Source organism: Tamandua tetradactyla, chromosome 9, assembly GCF_023851605.1.
Source record: "Tamandua tetradactyla isolate mTamTet1 chromosome 9, mTamTet1.pri, whole genome shotgun sequence".
NCBI lineage: Eukaryota > Metazoa > Chordata > Mammalia > Pilosa > Myrmecophagidae > Tamandua > Tamandua tetradactyla.
In genome coordinates, this window is record NC_135335.1 from 35,798,497 (window position 1) to 35,818,697 (window position 20,201).

General features: G+C 43.9%; 1 protein-coding gene across 7 annotated transcripts in view; it reads right to left on the reverse strand.

The window, feature by feature from the left end:
* IFT122 (intraflagellar transport 122) overlaps positions 1–20,201 on the reverse strand; it is a 134,379-nt gene that overhangs the window by 21,911 nt on the left and 92,267 nt on the right. For all 7 annotated transcript variants that reach the window (XM_077116480.1, XM_077116479.1, XM_077116478.1 and 4 more), the window contains 4 exons: positions 18,991–19,131; positions 15,488–15,541; positions 12,277–12,438; positions 7,442–7,608 (listed from right to left, as the gene is read on the reverse strand). In XM_077116480.1, the coding sequence (XP_076972595.1) occupies positions 7,442–7,608; positions 12,277–12,438; positions 15,488–15,541; positions 18,991–19,131 (524 nt within the window). The remainder of the gene's footprint in view (positions 1–7,441; positions 7,609–12,276; positions 12,439–15,487; positions 15,542–18,990; positions 19,132–20,201) is intronic.

Here is a 20,201-nt window from a genome sequence, read left to right on the forward strand (position 1 = left end):
CTTTGTTCTTCTCTCTAAATACCAGGTTATATATAAATAAACAGCCTCTCAAAATCTAGAAATAACAATTACCACTTCAGGCTAAATGTGACTGCTGGAAGAGCTTACAATCTAGGCCCCTGTTTTCTTATAAGTATTTTCTAAATGAGACCATACAATAATTACTGTTTTGTTTCTGGTTTATTTTGCCTAGCCAAATGTCCCACAGATTCATTCACAATGTTGCATGCCTCACAACTTCGTTTCTTCTTGTAGCAGCACAATATTCGATCACAGGTATACACCATAATTACCCAATCTACTTCTTAGTCAGTGCATCCTTCAGCCACCTGCGTTCATTGGGCATCATGTATAATGTCTAAAGTTAACAGTCCATCAATACTCTCAATTTTAGATAATTTCATTGTTCCCAAGAGAAAGATAACCAATAAACACACCCTCCCCAAGTAGAAAATCTAAACCTCCCCTTAACTCTTGCCTCCCCCCATTATTTACCCCTGGTGTTGCTTTGGTACTATTGATGTTTTCCTGTTAAACATACCCCATAGCATGCAACAGCAGTTTCCCCCTATACCACTAACTTATACACTCTCTGCACAAGATTCATACCTTGAAGTAGTTATATAAGAACTTGTTTATATTTGTAGTGTCAATCGGTGGGACACATGGGGTCTATACAATGTCTTTCAATCATGTTCACCTTCAATATGGTAATAACATTTACAGACCCACTAGAAAATCCCCTTCATGTCTATATATTCCCTTACATTTAAGTTCAACCTCATTAACTAACTATTCACCCATCTCTGGCTTCCGTGGATCTCTAGGAACTCTATATTCGGTATTATAATCCTCTGATTTTACCTTTACCATGGTCATAAATGTGGAATCATACAGTATCTTTCCTTTTGTGTCTGGCTTATTTCACTCAGCATTATGTCTTCAAAGCTCATCCATTTTGTCAAGTGCTTCAGGATGTCATTTCATCTTACTGCTGCATAATATTCCATAGTATATATATATACCACATTTTGTTAATCCACTTGTCTATTGATGATGGGCATTTGGATTGTTTCCATCTTTTGGTGATTGTGAATAATGCTGCTATGAACATTGGTGTGCAAATGTCTGTTTGTGTCACTGCTTTCAGCTCTTCTAGGTATATACAGGGTAGTACTATTGCTGGGTCATCAGGCAACTCGACATTTAATTTTCTAAGAAACCACCAAGCTATCTTCCATAGCAGTTGTACCATTATACGTTCCCACCAGCAGGGCATAAGTGTCCCAATTTCTCCACATTCTTTCCAACATTTGTAGTTTCCTGTTTGTTTAATAGCAGCCATTCTTATAGGTGTGAGGTGGTATCTCATTGTTGTCTCGATCTGCATTTCCCTTATAGCTAATGAAAATGAGCAACTCTTCATGTACTTTTTAGCTATCTGAATTAGCAATTACTTGAGCTAGTAAACAAATTCAGTAAGGTGGCAGGTTATAAAATTAATGTGCAAAAATCAGTTATGTCTCTACACACAAGCAATGACCTAACCGAGGAGTCAATTAAGGAAAAAAATTCCATTCAAATTAGCAATTAAAAATAGAAGATCTCAACAAGGCAATCACAAGTAAAGAGATTCAATTAGTTGTCAAAAATCTGGGGCCAGATAGTTTCACAGGAAAATTTTAACAAACATTTCAACAAGAACTAGCACCAAATTTTGTTGTAGATTTCTCAGGATTTTCCAAGTATATTATCATGTCACCTGCAAACAGTGAAAGTTTTACTTCTTCCTTTTCAATTCAGATGCCTTTTATTTCTTTTACCTGCCTGATTGTTCTAGCTAGAAGCTGAAGCGAATGTTGAATAATTGCAGTGATAGAAGGCATCCTTGTCTCATTCCTGATCTTAGAGGGAAAGCTTTCAGTCTCTCTCCATTGAGGGCAATGATGACTATAGGTTTTTCATATATGCCTTGGAAGTTACCTTTGATTCCTAGTTTCTGAAATGTTTTTTTTTTAATCAGAAGAGGATGTTGAATTTTGTCTAATGCTTTTTCAACATCAATTGAGATGACCACGTGATTTTTTCCTTTCAATTTGTTAATGTGCTTTATTACATTAATTGATTTTCTTGTGTTAAACCATCCTTGCATTATTCCTGGTATAAACCCCACTTGCTTATGGTGTATAATTCTTTTAAAGGGCTATTGGATTCTATTTGCCAGTATTTTGTTGAGAATTTTTGCATCTAAGTTCATCAGGGAGATTGGCCTCTAGTTTTCCTTTCTTATAGCATCTTTACCCGTTTTGGGGGTTAAAGTGATGTTAATTTCATAAAATGAGTTAGATAGTATTCCTTTTTCTTCAGTTTTTTGGAAAAGATTGAGCAAGATTGGTGCTAGTTCTTTTTTAAATGTTCATTAAAATTTTCCTGTGAAACTATCTGGCCCCAGATTTTTGACAACTAATTGAATCTCTTTACTTGTGATGGCTTTGTTGAGAACTATTTTTCCTTGAGTCAGTGTAGCTTGTTCATGTGTTTCTAGGAATTTGTTCATTTCATGTAAGTTGTCTAGTTTGTTGTTGTATAATTCATAGTATCCTGATTTTTTAATTCAGAATCTACAGTAACAACCCCCCTCTCACTTCTGAATTTTGTTTATTTGCATCGTGTTTTTTTTCTTTGTCAACACTGCTAGTAGTCTATCGATTTTGATTTTCTCAAAGAACCAGCTTTTTGTTTTATTGATTCTATTGTTCTCCAGTTCATTTAACTCTGCTTTAGTCTTTGTTATTTCTCTTTTTCTATTTGCTTTGAGGTTAGTTTGCTGTTCTTTCTCAAGTTCCTCCAGGTGAGCAGTTAAGGCCCCAATTTTTGCTTTTTCTTCATTTTTAATATAGGCATTTAGGACAATAAATTTCCCTCTCAGAACAGCCTTTGCTGCAACCCATAAGTTCTGATATGTTATATTCTCATTTTTATTTGTTGCCAGATACCCATTTCTCTAGCAATTTCTTCTTTGACTCACTGGTTGTTTAAAAGTGTGTTATTTAATCTCCATATATTTGTGAAAGTTCTTGTTCTTTGGTAGTTATTGATTTCCAGCTTCATTCCATTGTGATCAGAGAAAGTGCTTTGAGTAATTTCAATGTTTTTATATTTATAAAGACCTGTTTTGTGACCCAGTATATGATCTATCCTAGAAGATGCATCATGAGCACTACAGGAGAATGTATATCCTGGTGTTTTGGGGTGTAACAACCTATATATGTCTGTTAGGTCAACTCATTTATCAAGTTGTTTAAGTTCTCTATTTCCTTGTTGATCCTCTGTCTGGTTTGTTCTGTCTATAGAGGACAGTGATGTACTGAAATCTCTACTATTATTGTTGAAACATCTATTGCTCCCTTCAGTTTTGCTAATGTTTGTCTCATGTACTATGGAGCTCCTTGACTGGGAGCATAAACATTTATGATTGTTATTTCTTCTTGGTGAATTGTCCCCCTTTTATTAATACATAGTGTCCTTCCTTGTCTCTTTTGATGTCTTTACATTTAAAGTCTATTTTGCCTGATATTAGTGTAACCACTCTAGCTTTCTTTTGGTTACAGGTGGTGTGGAACATCTTTTTTCAACCTTTCACTTTCGATCTATTTGTATCCTTGTGTCTAAGATGAGTCTCTTGTAAACAGCATATAGCTGGATTATATTTCGTAATCCATTTTGCCAACCTGTATCTTTTAATTGGTGAGGAGTTTAGTCTGTTAACATTCAAAGTTATTACTGAAAAGACATTTCTTGAATCCACCACCTTATCTTTTGGATTTTATTTGTCAGATCTATATATTCTTTTCCATTTTTCTCTTTTTATCCTTTAAGTTACCCTTACTGGTACTCTTCAATTCTGTGCCTTCCTCCAGATCTCCCTCTCCTGTCTATTTTTTTTTTCAGTCAGCAGAACTTCCTTTAGTATTTCTTGTAGGGCCAGTCTCTTGTTGACAAATTCTCTCAGCATTTATTTGTCTATGAACATTTTAATCTCTCCCTCAGTTTTGTAGGATAATTTGACTGGGTATAAAATTCTTGGCTGGAAGTCTTTCTCTTTCAGGATATTAAATATATCATACCATTGCCTTCTCGCCTCCATAGTGCCAGTTGAATGCCTGAACTCAGTTTAGCAGCTGAACTCAGTCTTATGAGGTTTCCCTTGTATGTGGTAGATTGTTTTGCTCTTGCTGCTTTCATGACTTTCTGCTTCTCTTCAACATTTGATGGACTGATTAATTTGTGTCTTGGGGAAGGCCTATTTGGATTTATTCTACTTGGGGTTCATTGGGTTTCTTTGCTTTGATATCTATGTCTTTTATTAGGGTTGGGACATTTTCCCCCACTATATTTTCAACTAATCTTCCTAGCTCTTTACCCTTCTCTTTTCCTTCTGGGAAAGTGATGACTCTTCAATTTGTGTGCTTTGTTTTGTCCATGATTTCCCTGAGATCCACTTCAAATTTTTCCATCTTTTTTGTCATTTGGTCTTTTATGTCTTCGAAGTCAGTTTTCCTGTCCTCTAGTTTGCTTATTCTTTTTCCTGCCTCTTCAAATCTGCTGTTGTGTGTCTCTAGTATATTTTATATTTGGTCTTCAGCATTTTTAAACTCTGTGATATCTGCTATTTTTCTATTTATTCTTTCAAATTCTTCTTTATGCTCTTCTAGTGTTTTTTGATCTCCTTTAGGTCATTAGCCATCCCATTGACTTTATTTAGTAGCGTTATATGAATATCTTTGATTAGTCGTTCCAAAGTCTGTGTCTCCTCTGGTGTTTTAATTTGGTCATTAGGCTGGGCTATATCTGTCTGCATCTTGATATGCTTAGTGATCTTCTCTTGCCTTCAAGGCATGTAAATATCTTGATAGGGTTACTTTGGAAGTACATTTCCTTCAGTTGTCTAAAACTTTGTATTTCTGGGATAGATGTGGAGCAGGATGCAGGGCACAACAGTATAGCGATGGGTTGCAGCGCAGATATAGGCACATGTTGGGGATTCTGTGCTGCTGCCTGTGAGTGTGAGGTGTGGGGGCTGTGGGGATGGAGTGCAGGTCAGGGAAGCCTTGGAGTACAGGAGCAGGATGCAGCATGGGGGACACAGAGGTAGGGCGTGGTGGGAAGCAGATGGGGGGGCTGTGCGGATTCATGGGGGCTGGTGCGTAGGCAAGACGTGGGTGGGTGCGTGGACTGTGGGGGTCGTGGGTATCAGAGTGCGGGGTATGGGGCACAGAGGATGGAGCACAGGGAGGGCAGGGCATGGGTGTGTCTCTGAGCAGGGAGGGGGGTCCAGAGGGGCCAGGATGTGGATGTGTGAGTGTGTAGGGTTGGGGCACAGGTCACGGGAGTTGTGGGACATGGGTCGGGAGGGGTGATGTTGGGTGGGTGGGGTCCTGGCACGGGTGCATGTGTGCGCTGGGTGGGGGCTATGTAGCACAGATGTGCACGTGAGCACCTCTGAGTTGTGGGAGCATGGCACTTGTGCCAAGGCATGGGGCAAGGGTATGCATGTGTTTAGGGCACAGGGTTGGTGTGCAGGGTCAAGAGGTAGGTGCACGGATGCATGATCACCTGGCGGGGAGGATGTGACTTTGCATGTGCATGGGTCTGGGGGTTGGGGCCCTGGTGTGTGCATGCACAGAGCTCAGGGGCAGCGGGCCCGAGTTGCACCTGTTTGGGCTGGGGGTGGGTGTGACCTGGAAGCACAGGTCAGTGCTTGCCCAGAGCTGTGGGATGTGGCAGGGGTGCATGTGTGTGTGTGTGTGTGCAGATCTAGGGGGGCCAGATGCTGATGTACGCATACATAGAGCTCATGGGTGGTAAGGCAGTATTGCGTGACTATATGGGCTGAGGGCGGGTGTGGCCTGGGCATGAAGGTGAGTGTCTACAGCCTGGATGCACAGGTGTCTGCCTACAGGGGGCAGGAAGGGGGAGGTGGGAGCTGGGCATGGTGCGTGGGTCTCCGAAGGGGCAGAGTGAGACTGTGTGCTTACGCAGGACAGGCCGGTCCGGCTGGAACAGGTGGTGGGCAGGGGTGACACGCGTGAGGGTAGTGTGTTCAAGTAACATGTCTTGGCTTACTTCATTTTCCCGTCTCCCTATCCGTGCATTCCTGAGGGCTCTAGGCTTCTGTTTCGAAAGGGGCGCATTAGGCTGTTTGCACTAGCTAGACGATCTCTGGTTCTTTGTGTCTCAATTCTTAAGCTTTTGCAACCAGGGCCTCCCTATGTGGTGCAGTAGACCCTCTCAGGTCCCTTACACCCTGGAATCACCATCTCAGTCACCTTCCCTTCACTTCTACAGCTGTTTCTTGGAATAGGGGTGAACTCGACTTATCCTATTCTGCTATCTTCCAGGAACTCTCTATAACAGTATTCTTTTATCAACTGTAACAAAGGTACCACACTAAAGCAAAGTGTAAATAATAGAGAAAACTGTGTGTGTGGGGGTCGGTGGGAGAGGTATATGGAAATTCTGTATTTTCTACATGATTTTTCTGTAAACCTACACATTTTCTAATTAAAAAAAACAAAACAATCTGAACTTATCATTAACCCATAACCTCAAACTCACTAAACTCATCTCTTCTCCAACTCAACTTCAGCTTAATTTATCTGACACCTAATCTCCACCCTCTGATTTACCACAAGCCTCAACTCCTAACTCACTTCACCCCTCCAACAATTCACCCTCTAACTTGCCAGCCAGATCTTTGACCCCTAGTCATTTCACTTCAAGCCAAAACCATGCCTCATGTCATGTCTTGATACATTTCCTTGGCACAATCCCAGTCAAAGTCAACAAGAGAGAGTTAGATATAGTCAACTTTTCTTCTAGGAGTTAATAATGTGTTAATAAGTGGGTCAACCACCCCCCAAAAAAACCCCAAAATAAAACAAACAAGGCCTCTGAGTAGACAGCCAGAGTTCCTCCCTTGAAAACCACATCTCCTTCCTTTATGGACTTTGAACTTTCTTTTTCTTTGTTCGTTCTCATCATTATATGTATTTTGGGTCAGTCCTGAGTTGGAAACTCAGCTCCATTTTCAGGCAATTTGGCCTTTTGCAGAAAGCTGGCCCTCAAGCCTGTTTTCTCAGGGTAGGGCAGCACTCAATGCCTACAAGGGCAGCAGTGATTGCTCAAGGGATGGGGGCTCTGGTATCTGGGTGTGACCCCTTCTCCCTCTCCACCACCCTCACCCCCAGGGACAAGACGAGCTCCTCAAAAGCAGCAACTGCCTTGTTTGGTCTCTGTGTCTCCCAAAGAACCCAGTTGCTGTCATATTTGCTTTTGATATTTAGAGAAACACTACTTTTCCCCCTGTCAGTCAAAGCCAAGAGCTGACACGACACAGCACACTGCCAAACGCTTCCTGGGGCAGGGACTGAAAACCTACGTGTCGACCCAGCCATGGTCTCCGCTGATCTCTATGGCCTTGACGTGTTCCCCTGCTGAGATGTACATCTCCACAGCGGCTTTGGGCTCGTTGATATTTCTGGCCCAGTCAGCCTGTTTAGTGATTAGCATCTTTGTTTCTTTGGGGTCTCCAGATCCAAGGAAATCCTGAGGAAGCACAACAAACAAAAACACTCTGGATTAGAACTTCCTGCTGCCAGCATTACGTCAGGCTGCTGAAAGCTGGAGCAAGGAAGGGCTCTCTTTGGCTGAAGCAGGCGATCAGGATGCAGACTTGAGCCCATCCCTGCATTGTTGAAGGGGGGGCAGTCCCAGGTGTCATGGAGGCACGTTCCTAGGCTGCCCACAGGTGTTCCTGGGGGACACTGGGACAGTGTCAAGGACTACAGCCCTAGAAGTTTCCTTCCCTTTCCACTAATGAACATTTGTTCTGTGATTAAACAATAGTTTTGGACTCTCTGGAGCACTGCACACAAATTCTGCAATGGGGATGGTTGATGATTGGGTAATGAGTGGGTTCCTTTGTCACTCTCACATAGCATTTAATATACGTGATTATTCTTATACAGTGACTGCACATCCTCATTACATTCAGTTTCGAATGTTCACACCTATGTTCTTCATTCAGGTAACATGGATGATTCCACATGGCTAGAGTAAGGCTAAACATGTGGTCCCCTAAACTAAAACAAGCAAACTGACTTTAAAAGTTCCCTCTACCACCACTACCACACCAAAAGTACAATTTTCATCTGTTTTCTGAAACGTCCTGTGGCCTGAAATTCAGGAGTCATACCACTGGCTTTTTGCCCTCAGCTATCTGCCTAGGACAGACAAAGAACAAAACTAGCTCTGATCAATTAATTCTCAAGCAAATAGTCTTAGATCCAGTCCTGAGGTCAGATTTGTAGGGGTGGGGACCTGATCCAGCTGTGGCAGGGCAGGAGGTCCTGGAGGGGTCTGAGGCAAGGGTAAGGAGCCCTAGAGAGAAGAGGAGAAGGAAGAGAAGCCTTTGGATCAGAGGCTCAGGGCTGGGGTCTCTGAAGGGCTAGGCCCAGCTTCCCTGCATATCACTAGATCGTGTGAGAAATGGTCTCAGTAAATCACCTCTTTTCAGGATACAGTTATCCCAAGTATACACGTGGGAGTTTGTCACAGTTGAGGCAGTACGTGCTGACATGTTTAAGATGGGGCTCTTTCAAAAGGGAAACTGAGAGTGCTTAGAGACCAGGTCTACATTAGCAGCAAGAAGTGGTTTGTTTACGAATAATGAACCTTCAGAGAGTGCTCTGGTGTCAACCTCACAAAGTATTAAAAAAGTACTACATTCCCCATGGTAAAACTCATTTGTCAGGAAGTACAGTCAACCTAAAAACCCACCTGAATGATTAGTTCACTTTTTTTTCTCTCCATTTGCCTGAAGGGCAGTTGTGTAACCCCTAAAATAATATATTAGATTGGCCTAAGATAACCAGATGTTTTCAAGCGGGGTGGGAGGAGCATCATTTACACTGATGCTGGGACCCCAGTAAAAGCCAGGACTACCTTGACTGGCTTTTGTTTTCCTCTGGAGTTCATGGAGGGGAAGGGGCCTGGAAAGCAGCCACTGTCTGAAAACGCCTATTTTGGACCATTATAAGCACACCCTTTATTCTTGGCAGCTACCATAATATGTATTCTTCATGCCAGCACAAACCTGGAAACTCCACAAACCCAGTTGATTAAATGAGGTTAGCAGCTAAGGGAAGAGGGATCTGCAGAGAATAGAAATGTCCCTCAAAGGGACTTCAGTGGGTGCTCAGTGGATACAGGGGACCACAGCGAGAAGGGTTAGGGATAAGTGGGAGCTGTGATTTGGGGTCATTCATCTGAGGAAAGCTGGGCACAGCTCACCAGCTCACTGGATGGAGCCTCCTTAAGGAGGTCTGTTCCCCTACAGTTCAACAGTCTGGCTCAGGGGGCTCTGACTTAACTGAAGCTGAGTCTAAATAGTTCCTTCAAAGGTTGGCAAACTAGGCTTTGAAAGGCTTTTCGGTTCTATGAAGCTAATTTACACGTTATCTGGAGCCACGGCAAAGACTTGTCCTGGAGTGGCCAGAAAGAGACTGTGCTGAGTGATGAATGAGACTAAACAGTGTTTTCAGGCTTGGTGATTTTGATAAGGACATACTACATAAGAGTTAAGAGCATTATAATTCCTTTTATCACCATATAAACATGTCACTTATCCGGAAAGCATACAATTTATTTGTACGTGGGAATGTAATTTAGAAATTTTCTGAAAACCAGATTGAATCTTGGGAAGCAATTTTCAAGTAAACAAAAACATGCCCTGTTGATAAGCACTGTATTTCTCCCCCCACCAAGAAAAACATAATGTGTATGTACACATTTTCTCAAATTCAGACTTGGGGGGTTGGGGAATTGAAACGGAACCAACCTAATTGGAATAGTGATCAAAAACCAAAACTAAAAACAACCCCAGCGTATTTACGTCCACAGAGAGACAGACCAGATGGAGTGTGTAAACGGGCTGTGTTTCTGGGTGGGAGCCTGTGGGTGCGCCCAGCCTACTGAAATGTGAGGAAGGGCTTGGGTGCCCAAGGAGGAATGGGGCTAGCAGGGAGCAGTCTAAAGGCTATCCACCGCATGGTCACACCCTAGCCCCTCCATTTCCCTTTGTGCAGCTTGGCATGTAGAAAGGGCTTTCCTGCACATTATGTTGAGCGATTATCTGAACTGAACCGAGCTGTAGGATATCACCCTTGGAGGAGGAAATGGAAGCTGAGGGAAATGCAGAGACTTTACTCCAGGTCAGCCGGTGGGAAGGACCAGGACTCACACCAGCTCTCTGCATGCCAAGATGAGGGTGTTTTCTACTATGCCATCACGGCCTACCTGGTGAGGTTTTAGGGGTTTCAGGAAGTACCAAGAGTGCCAAAGAACAACCATGTCCAACGTTTGCTTTTCTGTTCGTTTTTTTTGTTTTTACTTACAAAATGAGCAATTTTCAATTGGAAATGGAATATTTTCCTTGTTTTTTATAGCTAAACAACTACGGTAAAAAACTGGACTTGGTATAACTATGATAAAACAAAATTACAAAGGCTTTCCTACAGCCTCCAACAGTACAGGGATGGGATATTTTTGATGGTTTTTATGATGACAATTATAACCTCCTAGGCTATTTCAGCACTCTAAAAAAACGTTCATCAAAAGACGAAATAAAAAACAAAACAAAACAAAACAATAAAACAAAAAGATGAAATCATACAAAGCATTTGATATGTGCAAACAGTTGCCTAATAACAAACTTTTGGAACATGAAATCATTCATATCATTGAATTGTTTGTGAAATATCTCAACAAGCAATATTTAGAAATGCTACAATAGTTAGGCTTGTTAGTATTCTGCAGTGCTCTATACTGCTACAAAAAATCATAAAGAGCTTTACACACTCAGTATAACAACGTTTCAGGTTTTTGTAAGCCACCTATTTTTCAGTTACATTTTCCTAGCTGATTACATCCTGCCTCTAGGGATCCAATCCTTTAGCTCAAGTTTTAGTCTTCAGTTATAATTTTGTCATCCCCCAGAAAGAGAAGTGCTGATTTAGGTGTTCTCAACATAAATGTACAATGAAATCTGGTGTGTGTGTGTGTGTGTGTGTGTGTGTGTGTGTGGTGGTGGGGAACTAGTCAAGTTGAGGAGGAAAAAGTAAACAGAACACGAAACTCCTTGGACCAAAGTGGGAAAGAAGGGGCCAGCAAGGTGAAAAGACAGGCCAGGGGGCCCGAGTGCTTGTACAAACTGATGAACAATGACTGGGAGCACACAGTAGGGACCGCTGGCCCAAAGACCTAAAGAGGGCAGAAGATAAAAAATTTCTACCGTCTTCAAGGACAGAAAAGCAGGGGGAAAAAGGTGGGGGGAGACTTCCCGTCTTTAACTTTCGCGCTAGATAACCACTATAATAGCCACAAATTGATTGTGTCGGATGGCTCACTTAATAACATTCTGAGAGCCTCTTCTGACACCCCTGGGCAAGACAGGTTAACAAAGCCACCTCTGCGGAAGGGACGAGCCTTGGAACTCAGTGTGTCCAAGGCTCTTTTAACCTTGTATGAAGCTGAACTGCAGAGACTTCATCAGATCCGGCTCCACAGCGGGCCTCTTTCATACAGAGGCCATGGGGAGCCCACTCCAGGTACATCTTCTCCACATACCTTTAAAGGCCCGGACCTGTTAGGGACTAACTTCATGGGGGCTACTATGCCTGTCGGGGCCGAGAGAGGCACGAACAGCCAACCTGAGAGATCCTGAGGACAGGGACTCAGTCACATGTCTCAGAGCCCCACCGTGAAGCCCAGGAATGGCCAGTGGGGAGGTGCTAAAGATGCCTTGGCTGGAGCGAACAACCTCATCCTAAGTGATTGCTGGAACCAGCTCATGCCTGAGGATACTGATTCTCACAGGCTTCTGAAAAAGGTTTGAGGGAATTTTCAGGAGATACTTTTGTACCCTGAACACTTAATGAAGGGACACTGCTTCAGACTCACGGCCCTTCCACCTCTGCCACTGGTGGAGGTCTGAACTGTCATCTTGTCTCTTTGACGTCAGATTTAAAGTTCAGTTTTAGATCAGTTTCAACCAATGGCCATCCCTCTGCCTCTGTTTACCAATTTGACCATATCCTTTCAGAGGCCACTACTATTTCCTGTACGACCTCTTGGGTTAGACAACCTGGATCCTGCAGTGTCAAAACCCTGGTGGGTTCCAAGTGACGGTTTGGGCCCAGGGTAAAGGCAGGTTACCTTGGCGTATTCAAACATGCGGAGGTCGGTGTACATGTCGAGTGCGAGTGTCTCGTGCCCACTCCTTTTGTACAGTTTGGCAGCTTCATGGAACTTCCCCTGGTAGGCAAACACATCTGCCAGAAACAGGTCATTGTTGGTCTCTCCCCGCTTCTTCCTCTCCTGGAAAAATTAGAAGCGCAGGAAATGGCCTTTGCAGCCACGGGCAGGAAGCAGCCTTTACAAAGGATAGATGTTGCTATTTCAAGTTAAGCCCCTGGGCCTTCCTACTGGAACCCACACTTGGCTCCTGGGCTGTTGTGTCTCTCACCTAGGTTTCTGGTGGGAACACTCAACGACAAAAGCAGATTTTTTCCAAACAAGTGAAGATCAAAAAAAAAAAGCCCCAAAGATGCAAACCTTTGGTTAATGACAAATTCTTCAGGGTCACTTTCCTGTATTTTCTTTCAAGACAAGAACTGGACGGTTAGGGTAACGTGTGCTGATAGCTCAGTGGTGGCTCCTAAAGCTCCCAAGAGCCTAAAATCTCTAGGTCTAGTGTGGCAGAGTTGTGATCCATGCTGATAGTGGACAAGGAGAAAGTTTAGGGTGTCTGTCTGAGAAGGAGACCAAGAAATTAGGATAACAAGTCTTACTGTGCTCCTGCTTGGAAAGAGAAGGTATGAAATGCCATGGACAAGGCATCTCCCAGGTGCCAGGTTTATACTTTCTACACATGTGGACCCTTTACTCCTCTCAATGACCCCGGGGGTAGGGAATATCACCCCAGGACTACACTGAAGGAAACTGAGATTCAAGAGAGGAAGCAGGTCGAGGTCACATAGAGCCAGCATGTGGACTCAGGTCTGTCTGGCTTCAGACGCTCTCTGCAGCCACTAATGCTGCCTTCTGAACAGGCAGGAGTCCCCAACCACACACTTGTGGGCTTGCTTACACCCGGAGCCTCAGCAGCACGAGGGGGAAGAGAAGTGGTCGGCACACTCCTTCCCTGTGTTAGGGAACATTCATTAGTCTACAGTGCAAGTATTTGTAAACACTCAATAGCACCCCATCTCTCACTCCCAGCAGTTCCCCTCAGCTTGTTTTCTAGCAAGTACATGGCAGTGGAGGAAGATGAGACACTGAATCAAACTCCTAGACAAGCTGGTGAAAGTTTTAACAGCTGGAGGCAACATGCTCCCTCACTGACAGAATCATTACAAAAACAACAAAAAAACCCCACAAACCTACACATCATTTAGGTGAATCAGCTAAATCAACTAAATCCTAATAGTAAGAAACAATTAAATTCTTGCAGTGAGACAAAAAAAAAAAAAAAAGGTCTTATTAGGCATGGAATTTAACCATACTCATGGTAGGCCACAGACAATCACCATCACCGAGAAAAGTGACTTACGCATACTCAGACCCCACACAGCCATGTGAGCAGATTGTTTCCCTCTTGTTTTAAGGATAGTAATAACATCTCACCTATCCAGAAAAAACCCTTTAAGGAAACTCAACTCTCTGGAATAATAATGAGAACCTAGAAGCAGGCATCTAAGGCCTCAGAATAGCCAAAATGGAGGCTCACTCAAATTCAGTTTACTCTTTTTTCAAGAGACCACTCTTACAAGCTTAAATGAACCAACTTCTTGGCTCATGAGGCACTTTAGCAGAGGCAGACAGTTTGAACTCAGTAAGACATGGTAAATGACAAAAGCTGGTCTCACAGTGGTCAGTTACTATGCAATGAGAAGAGTTATATCCCATGGCTTCAGATTAAGAGCCCCTAGATCCTGGCCAGTTGATTCACAAATGCAAAGTGCTGATAAGCAATCCTGGGCATGATGAATTATTGGCTCAAGACAAACCCCCTACCACACTGAGTGGCAACAGAAGAGGTGGAGGGTCCTTTTGATGGCACTGGGGTATTCAGTGAATGGGGAAAGGGAGCACCAGTGCTTCTTTAGATGGGGAGCATGGCTTAGAATAAAGACAGCATGATCTTGGGAAAAGAAAGAGAGCTGGCTTTGAATTCCACCTGAGCATTGGGCTGTGGGCCCTTAGATAGGTGATGTAGCTTTTCTGTGCCTCAGTTTACTCCTCTCTAAAACAGGGATAATAACTGTACCTTCCTCTTTAAGGTGTCATGGGGACTTAGGGTCATGTACGTGTCAATCAAGCAAGGGCAGAGAGCAGGCATTGATCAAACGGCAACTGTTCTTAGCCCTGGTTGGCTGTGCGCTCCTACAGGCCTCTCTCCTGCTCCTCTCTTTCCCCACTGTGCTTGGCCTACAGAAGGTTTTTATTATGCAGAATGGAATTGAAGGGGCAAGATATTTGGCTGATTTCTTTTTTTTTTAAAATTTATTTATTAATTAAAAAATTAAGAAACCAAATAAAACATCAACTATATAATCAGTAATTCACAATATCATCACTTAGTTACATATTCATCATTTCTTAGAACATTTGCATTAATTCAGAAAAAGCAATAAAAAGATGATAGAAAAAGAAATAAAACGAGTACAGGAAAGAAAAAAAAAAAGATTATACCTACCATACCCCTTACCCCTCACTTTCATTGATCACTAGCATTTCAAACTAAATTTATTTTAGCATTTGTTCCCCCTACTATTTATTTTTATTCCATATGTTCTACTCCTTTGTTGACAAGGTACATAAAAGGAGCATCAGACACAAGATTTTCACAATCACACAGTAACACTGTGACATTGGCTGATTTCTTCACTGCTTCCTTATGGGAATTCAAAGGTATCTCACATCCCCATAAACTTACAATAAATCTGTATGGGAGAGAAAATATGTTTACCTTTTTACAGTCAGAGGAAAGTAACCAGCTAACAGTTGCTGCAGGGTGAAAACCAGTTCCTGAGGGGCTACTTAACCCGCACAACAATCCTGCAAGGCAGGCCTTGTTATCCCATTTCATAGACTAACAAACCACAATTCAGGGAGATTAGGAACCCAGGCACATTGCCAGCTGCAAGCAGCAGGCTACACTTCCGGCTGTCTCTCACCACTCTGCATGCCCCTCCAGCCCCAGTCAGAGCAAGGTTCCCTTGGCCCAAACTCCTTGGACACTGGTGGGCTCCATCCACATGGACCTGGGGCTCTTGCCTGTTAGAAGGGTGCCCATAACCTGCAGCACCAAGTCTGTGCTTTCTGGAGAAGAGAAACACTTCAGTTCCCTTCAGTTCATCTTTACCTCAATGCTGTTGATGAGCTCTAAATATCGGAGATCTTGTACTCTGGTGAAAGCCTACAGGAAAGAAACAAAGGATGAAATCAGCTGCCTTCTAGCTTCAAAAGTGGGTGATTGGCTGGGGGTGGGAAGTCAAGCTTTAGAGAGTGAGCCAGTAAAGAGAGGGGAAAAAAAAAGCAAGCATTGATTAATCATCGTGTGTTCATGTGGGTTATGCCACCCAGCCAGGCGAGGCTTTATCCCTGGGATTAGCCCATAAAAAGAACAGCAAAAGAGCCCGGGTTGGATCAATCACTTTGGGATTAGGTAAAACAGAACTATGATACTGCATTCTGTGATGATGCCTTTCTGGAGAATCTCTATTCAAAAGAAGAAGAAAAAAAAAGCGCTGTTTGACATTTTGAGGTAGAAACATTTCAGCAGAAGTGGGTAAAATGTACCCGAGTGATAAGAGGCTGCAGGCACATCTTGGTGACTTGGCTGGAATGCAGGGGATGGCTGTGCTGACCTGACAGCCACAACAGCACAGGGTACCCAGGGTCCCCATTACAGGAACAGTGGGAGAGGAGAGGAGGAGGGGAGAGTTGAGAAGGAATAGAGATGGTTTCTGGGAAAAGGAGGGAGGTAGGGAATGAATCACTCAGTCCCTGGGAGGCAAACTCTTATGTAAATCCTAAAATTTAAGCCCATGCCTGGGACTTCAGTAAGGCCAGAGACTTTAACCCATGGGTGTGCCAGAAGTTTCTAACCAGCACCACCCCCCATCCCCCCTACCCCGCGGCACAGGGCAGACTCTATTAGCTTAGCCTCTTTTGCTGCTGATAGATTCTGCAAGGGGGTTACAGGAGCACAGCCCGTCGTGTAAGGGCAGTCTTCCTGAAGCCGGTTATCAACATTCCTATCAGGCTATCCTCTTCATATTTTCCCACCTGAAATGGGCTGACACCAGCCTAGAGGGAGCAGCAGCTCTAGGAACCTTAAGAATTTAAAATGCAGAAGATGTACCCCAGTCACGTGCAGCCTCTACTTAGCTGTATGACATCCTCCATCCTCAAAAGAATTGGGGGAGTGAGCAAGCCATTGGCTGGGAGACCATACATAACTTTATCTTTCCACTCAGTGAAACAGGCAACCCTCATGGACTGGAGATCCAGAGAGGAATATGACTTGGCCCCTGCCTCTACCCCCACCCAATTTAGGGGCTCCTAATCTAAAAGGGAAGGCAGGCTGAAAAATAGACAGTTACATTTTCCTGAGCTAAGAGCTATATATGAACTAGATCCCTTCAAGAACACAGATTTGTAATCTGAGCATGGGCAGGGGCAGGAGGCAGGACTGTGTAAGGCACTGCAGGCAGGAACCTGTCAAATGGGTGATGCTGAAGAGAATTCCTAGAAAGGGTAAAGCGGGGCATTGCATGAGCAAAGGGATGTAGGGCTAAGAATGCCCAAGTTCCACATCTTATAAAGTATCTTCTATCTAGATCTGGGGTTCCCTAAAACATGAGAGGGGAAACTGAGAATGCCTGGCAAAGTGGCAGAGAGGGAAAAGAGATAGAGCACCCTAGGCCTCTATCCTAGCTCTGTGACTTGCTAGCTGTACGTCCTGAACCTGCTTTTTCCCTGCCTTGAGGATCCCACTGTCTTCCTTGTGGAAGTGGCAAGCTAGTAGTGCACCCTCTCCAAGGTTCTTTCTAGTTCTGCTGTGCTAGGATTCTAGCATTTCCTGCCATAAGAAATCTGCTTCTGAGTTCCTTTAGCCCAGACACATTCTGCAGAGTCAGGGGTGCCCTGGTCAGAGTGGTCAGAGTCACAAGGGCCATGAATAACCTCAGCGAAGGGCAGGAAGCAGAGGGAAGGGTGGGATCAGGGAAGCCTCTGCCATTCTGTGCAGGGCAGCAGTCTGAGCACTAAGCAGCTCTCCTTTGCCATCTAGTGGAAACACTAGTCTATTGCCCAGGCAGTACCCTCCACATCTCCACATGAGCCTGAGTGACTAAAGCTGAAAAAGAAAGACCTGGGGATCTGGGATTTGATAAAATGATAGAGTTCTAGTCCATGGTCAAAATCTCACAGCTTTAATATGATTGTTTCTATTCTCAGGGAATGTCCAAGGAGCTACAGGACTGAGGGTTAAGTTAGTGGAGGCTCATTCCAGTTTAGTTCTAGTCCGTTCAGATACTTGTTGAACACCTAAAACATCAAGGGCACTGTACGAGACAACATGGATGATACTAAGATGAGGCTGAGCCTCAGTTTCTGGATTTAAGAAGACGGCAATCTAGGAGGAAGACTTTTCATTTTATTACATTGCTAAAAATGAACAAAACATACTCTAGGAATCCTTTGTTATTCTTCGGCCTGCCTGGTGTTTCTGGGTGGGACAGGGGAGGATGCTTCCTCTGTGGAAATGCTTCCTGCCTCATCTGAATTCTTAAAGCCCTTCTCCATTACCACTTCTCTGACATTTCATGGATTAAAAAATCAAAATGTAGGTCATTATTATGTAACAATAACGTTACTTGCTTTAATAATGGCTAGCATTTGTACAACCATTTCTGGTGCCTTACGGATGTTTTGTTTAAGTCTCACCACACCGTGTAAGACTGTTTTAACCTGTTTTTACCAGCCCCATTTTAGGCCTGGGAGGACGGGGCTCAGGTAGAAGTAGGCAGTTCAGGTCACACGGCTCCAATGTGGCAGAGCAGGCTCTCAACCAGGCTTGGGAGCCTCGTCTGGCTCAGTCCATTCACTTTTTATTCCTGGAGTCTGGACCCTACACGGGGTGTGCACAGCACACATACCTCTGTGCAGGCCCTCAGCTAGCTCAGCGTGGACACAGTAAGCATCCGATTACTGGGCAGCCGGAAGACAGAGGAAGAGGGGAAAGAGAAGGACAGAGGGGGGGTTGGTAACCATTCTGACCTCAAGTTCTATATGGACACCTAGAAACCCTAGCTGGGTATCTTCCTAATATGCAAAAAGGGGCCAAATATTTGCAGATACTTCTGTAGTTTTAAAAGACCAAGTCAGGAAATGGCAAGATGCATCAAATCCACGAATCATGTGTGCCTCCATGAAGGTATGTGTGACATCTATAAGCCTTAGATAGCACCATACTTAGCAGAGTGCTGACAAAAAACAGCATTGTTTGATAAATGGCCATTTGTAGTCACTTTCCTATCATATGCCAGGCTTTTAGCTAGATGCTTTACCTAAACAATGGCCAGTAAGAGGGATAGCTAGACTATATTAAATGTTCCTCCAGTGCCACACTCTACACACATGATTGTAGTGGAGTCCATAACCTTATGAGGGCAGGTGCCATCACCACCTCATTTCGCAGACAGGTGACCTGAGAAAGGCTGTTTCTGCCCAGTCACAAGACAGGTCTAATAGGCCCACTACAGTAGGCTTTTGGCTCTTCATATCTTACCTGAACCTCTTCTGACTCCTTATGGGACACTCCAAAGGCTAAGTTCTGGTTAATATTGACTAAAAGCTCACCTTCTTTGCTGTTTCAAACTCTAATCCTTCTAAAGCTTCCATGGCTAGCTCCCGCCAATCAGTGTCGGTTACACCCAAGCAGGCAATCTGGTAGGCTTCTCTGAACATCTTCCTGTCCAGGTACTGGTACATCGGAGCGGACTGCAGGATTTTATCAGGAGACAGAAGGAAGAGTGTTTTCAGAGCAATGGGAAGAGTCAAATGCATACAAAGCCTGACTCCAGATGAGTGCAAAGAATTCAAATGCCCACTGAGTAACTCACAATGATTAAACAGTACCCTGCTTGGCCTCACCCAGGCCCGTTTTCCCTGCCTTCTATTCTGCCACTCCCTTCACAGCTGAGCCAGACTTCAGGAACACAAGCTTCCTGCCCAGCCTTGCCTATGCCACCCGCTTTCCTTACTGCCAGGCCTTCCTGCAGGATGTCACCCTCACCTGGAATGCCTATCCCCTCCTTTGTAAAACACCTGTTTAGTTTTGAGGCCCTGTTAAATGTCACCTCTTCTGGGAAGTATTCTCTGACCCCTCACCCCCTACCCCAAGGAAAGGAGTCTGTGCTTCCTCTGTCCTTTATCCAGATCTCGGCTGTGTTGTAATTATGTGTTTTGTCTCTCCCACAAGGCTATGAACAATCTGAGGCAGTAGCTGGGTTTTACTTCTCTCCCTTAGCAAGACCTCAATCTGTATGTGAAAGGAATGAACATTACCATGAGGAAGAGGTCTGGAATGGCCTCATCTTAGTAGGACTCAGCCCTAGAGAGGTGAAGGAGTTCAAGGTTCTTGGATATCCAAGAAGGCGCTAGAGACAAATCCCCCATTTCCCTGGCTCTGGGAGCCAACTCTATCTTACCAGATGGGGCTGCCTCGCCAGAACTACCTGTAAATCCTTCCAAACAACTTCTCTTCCTTTGGTTTACAAAGTGCTTTGGGATCTGTCCCAACAGCCCTGTGTGGTAAATATTATTACTCTCTGATCTACAGGGTAGTAAAATGACTTGTCCGAGGACGTGTAACTGGCAAATAGAAGATGTGGGGCAGGAGACTGGGATAATCAGGTTCCAGGCTCTGTGCTCTTTCCTGCCTCTTGCCTCTTAGTGATATGTATGTGTGTGTGTATGTGCACAAGTCACAGATCAGAGCTGGGTCCAGATGCCTTTAACAATGAAAAGCCCTGCCCTTGTTTAGGCCAATGTGTTTTAAGGAAGCTGCA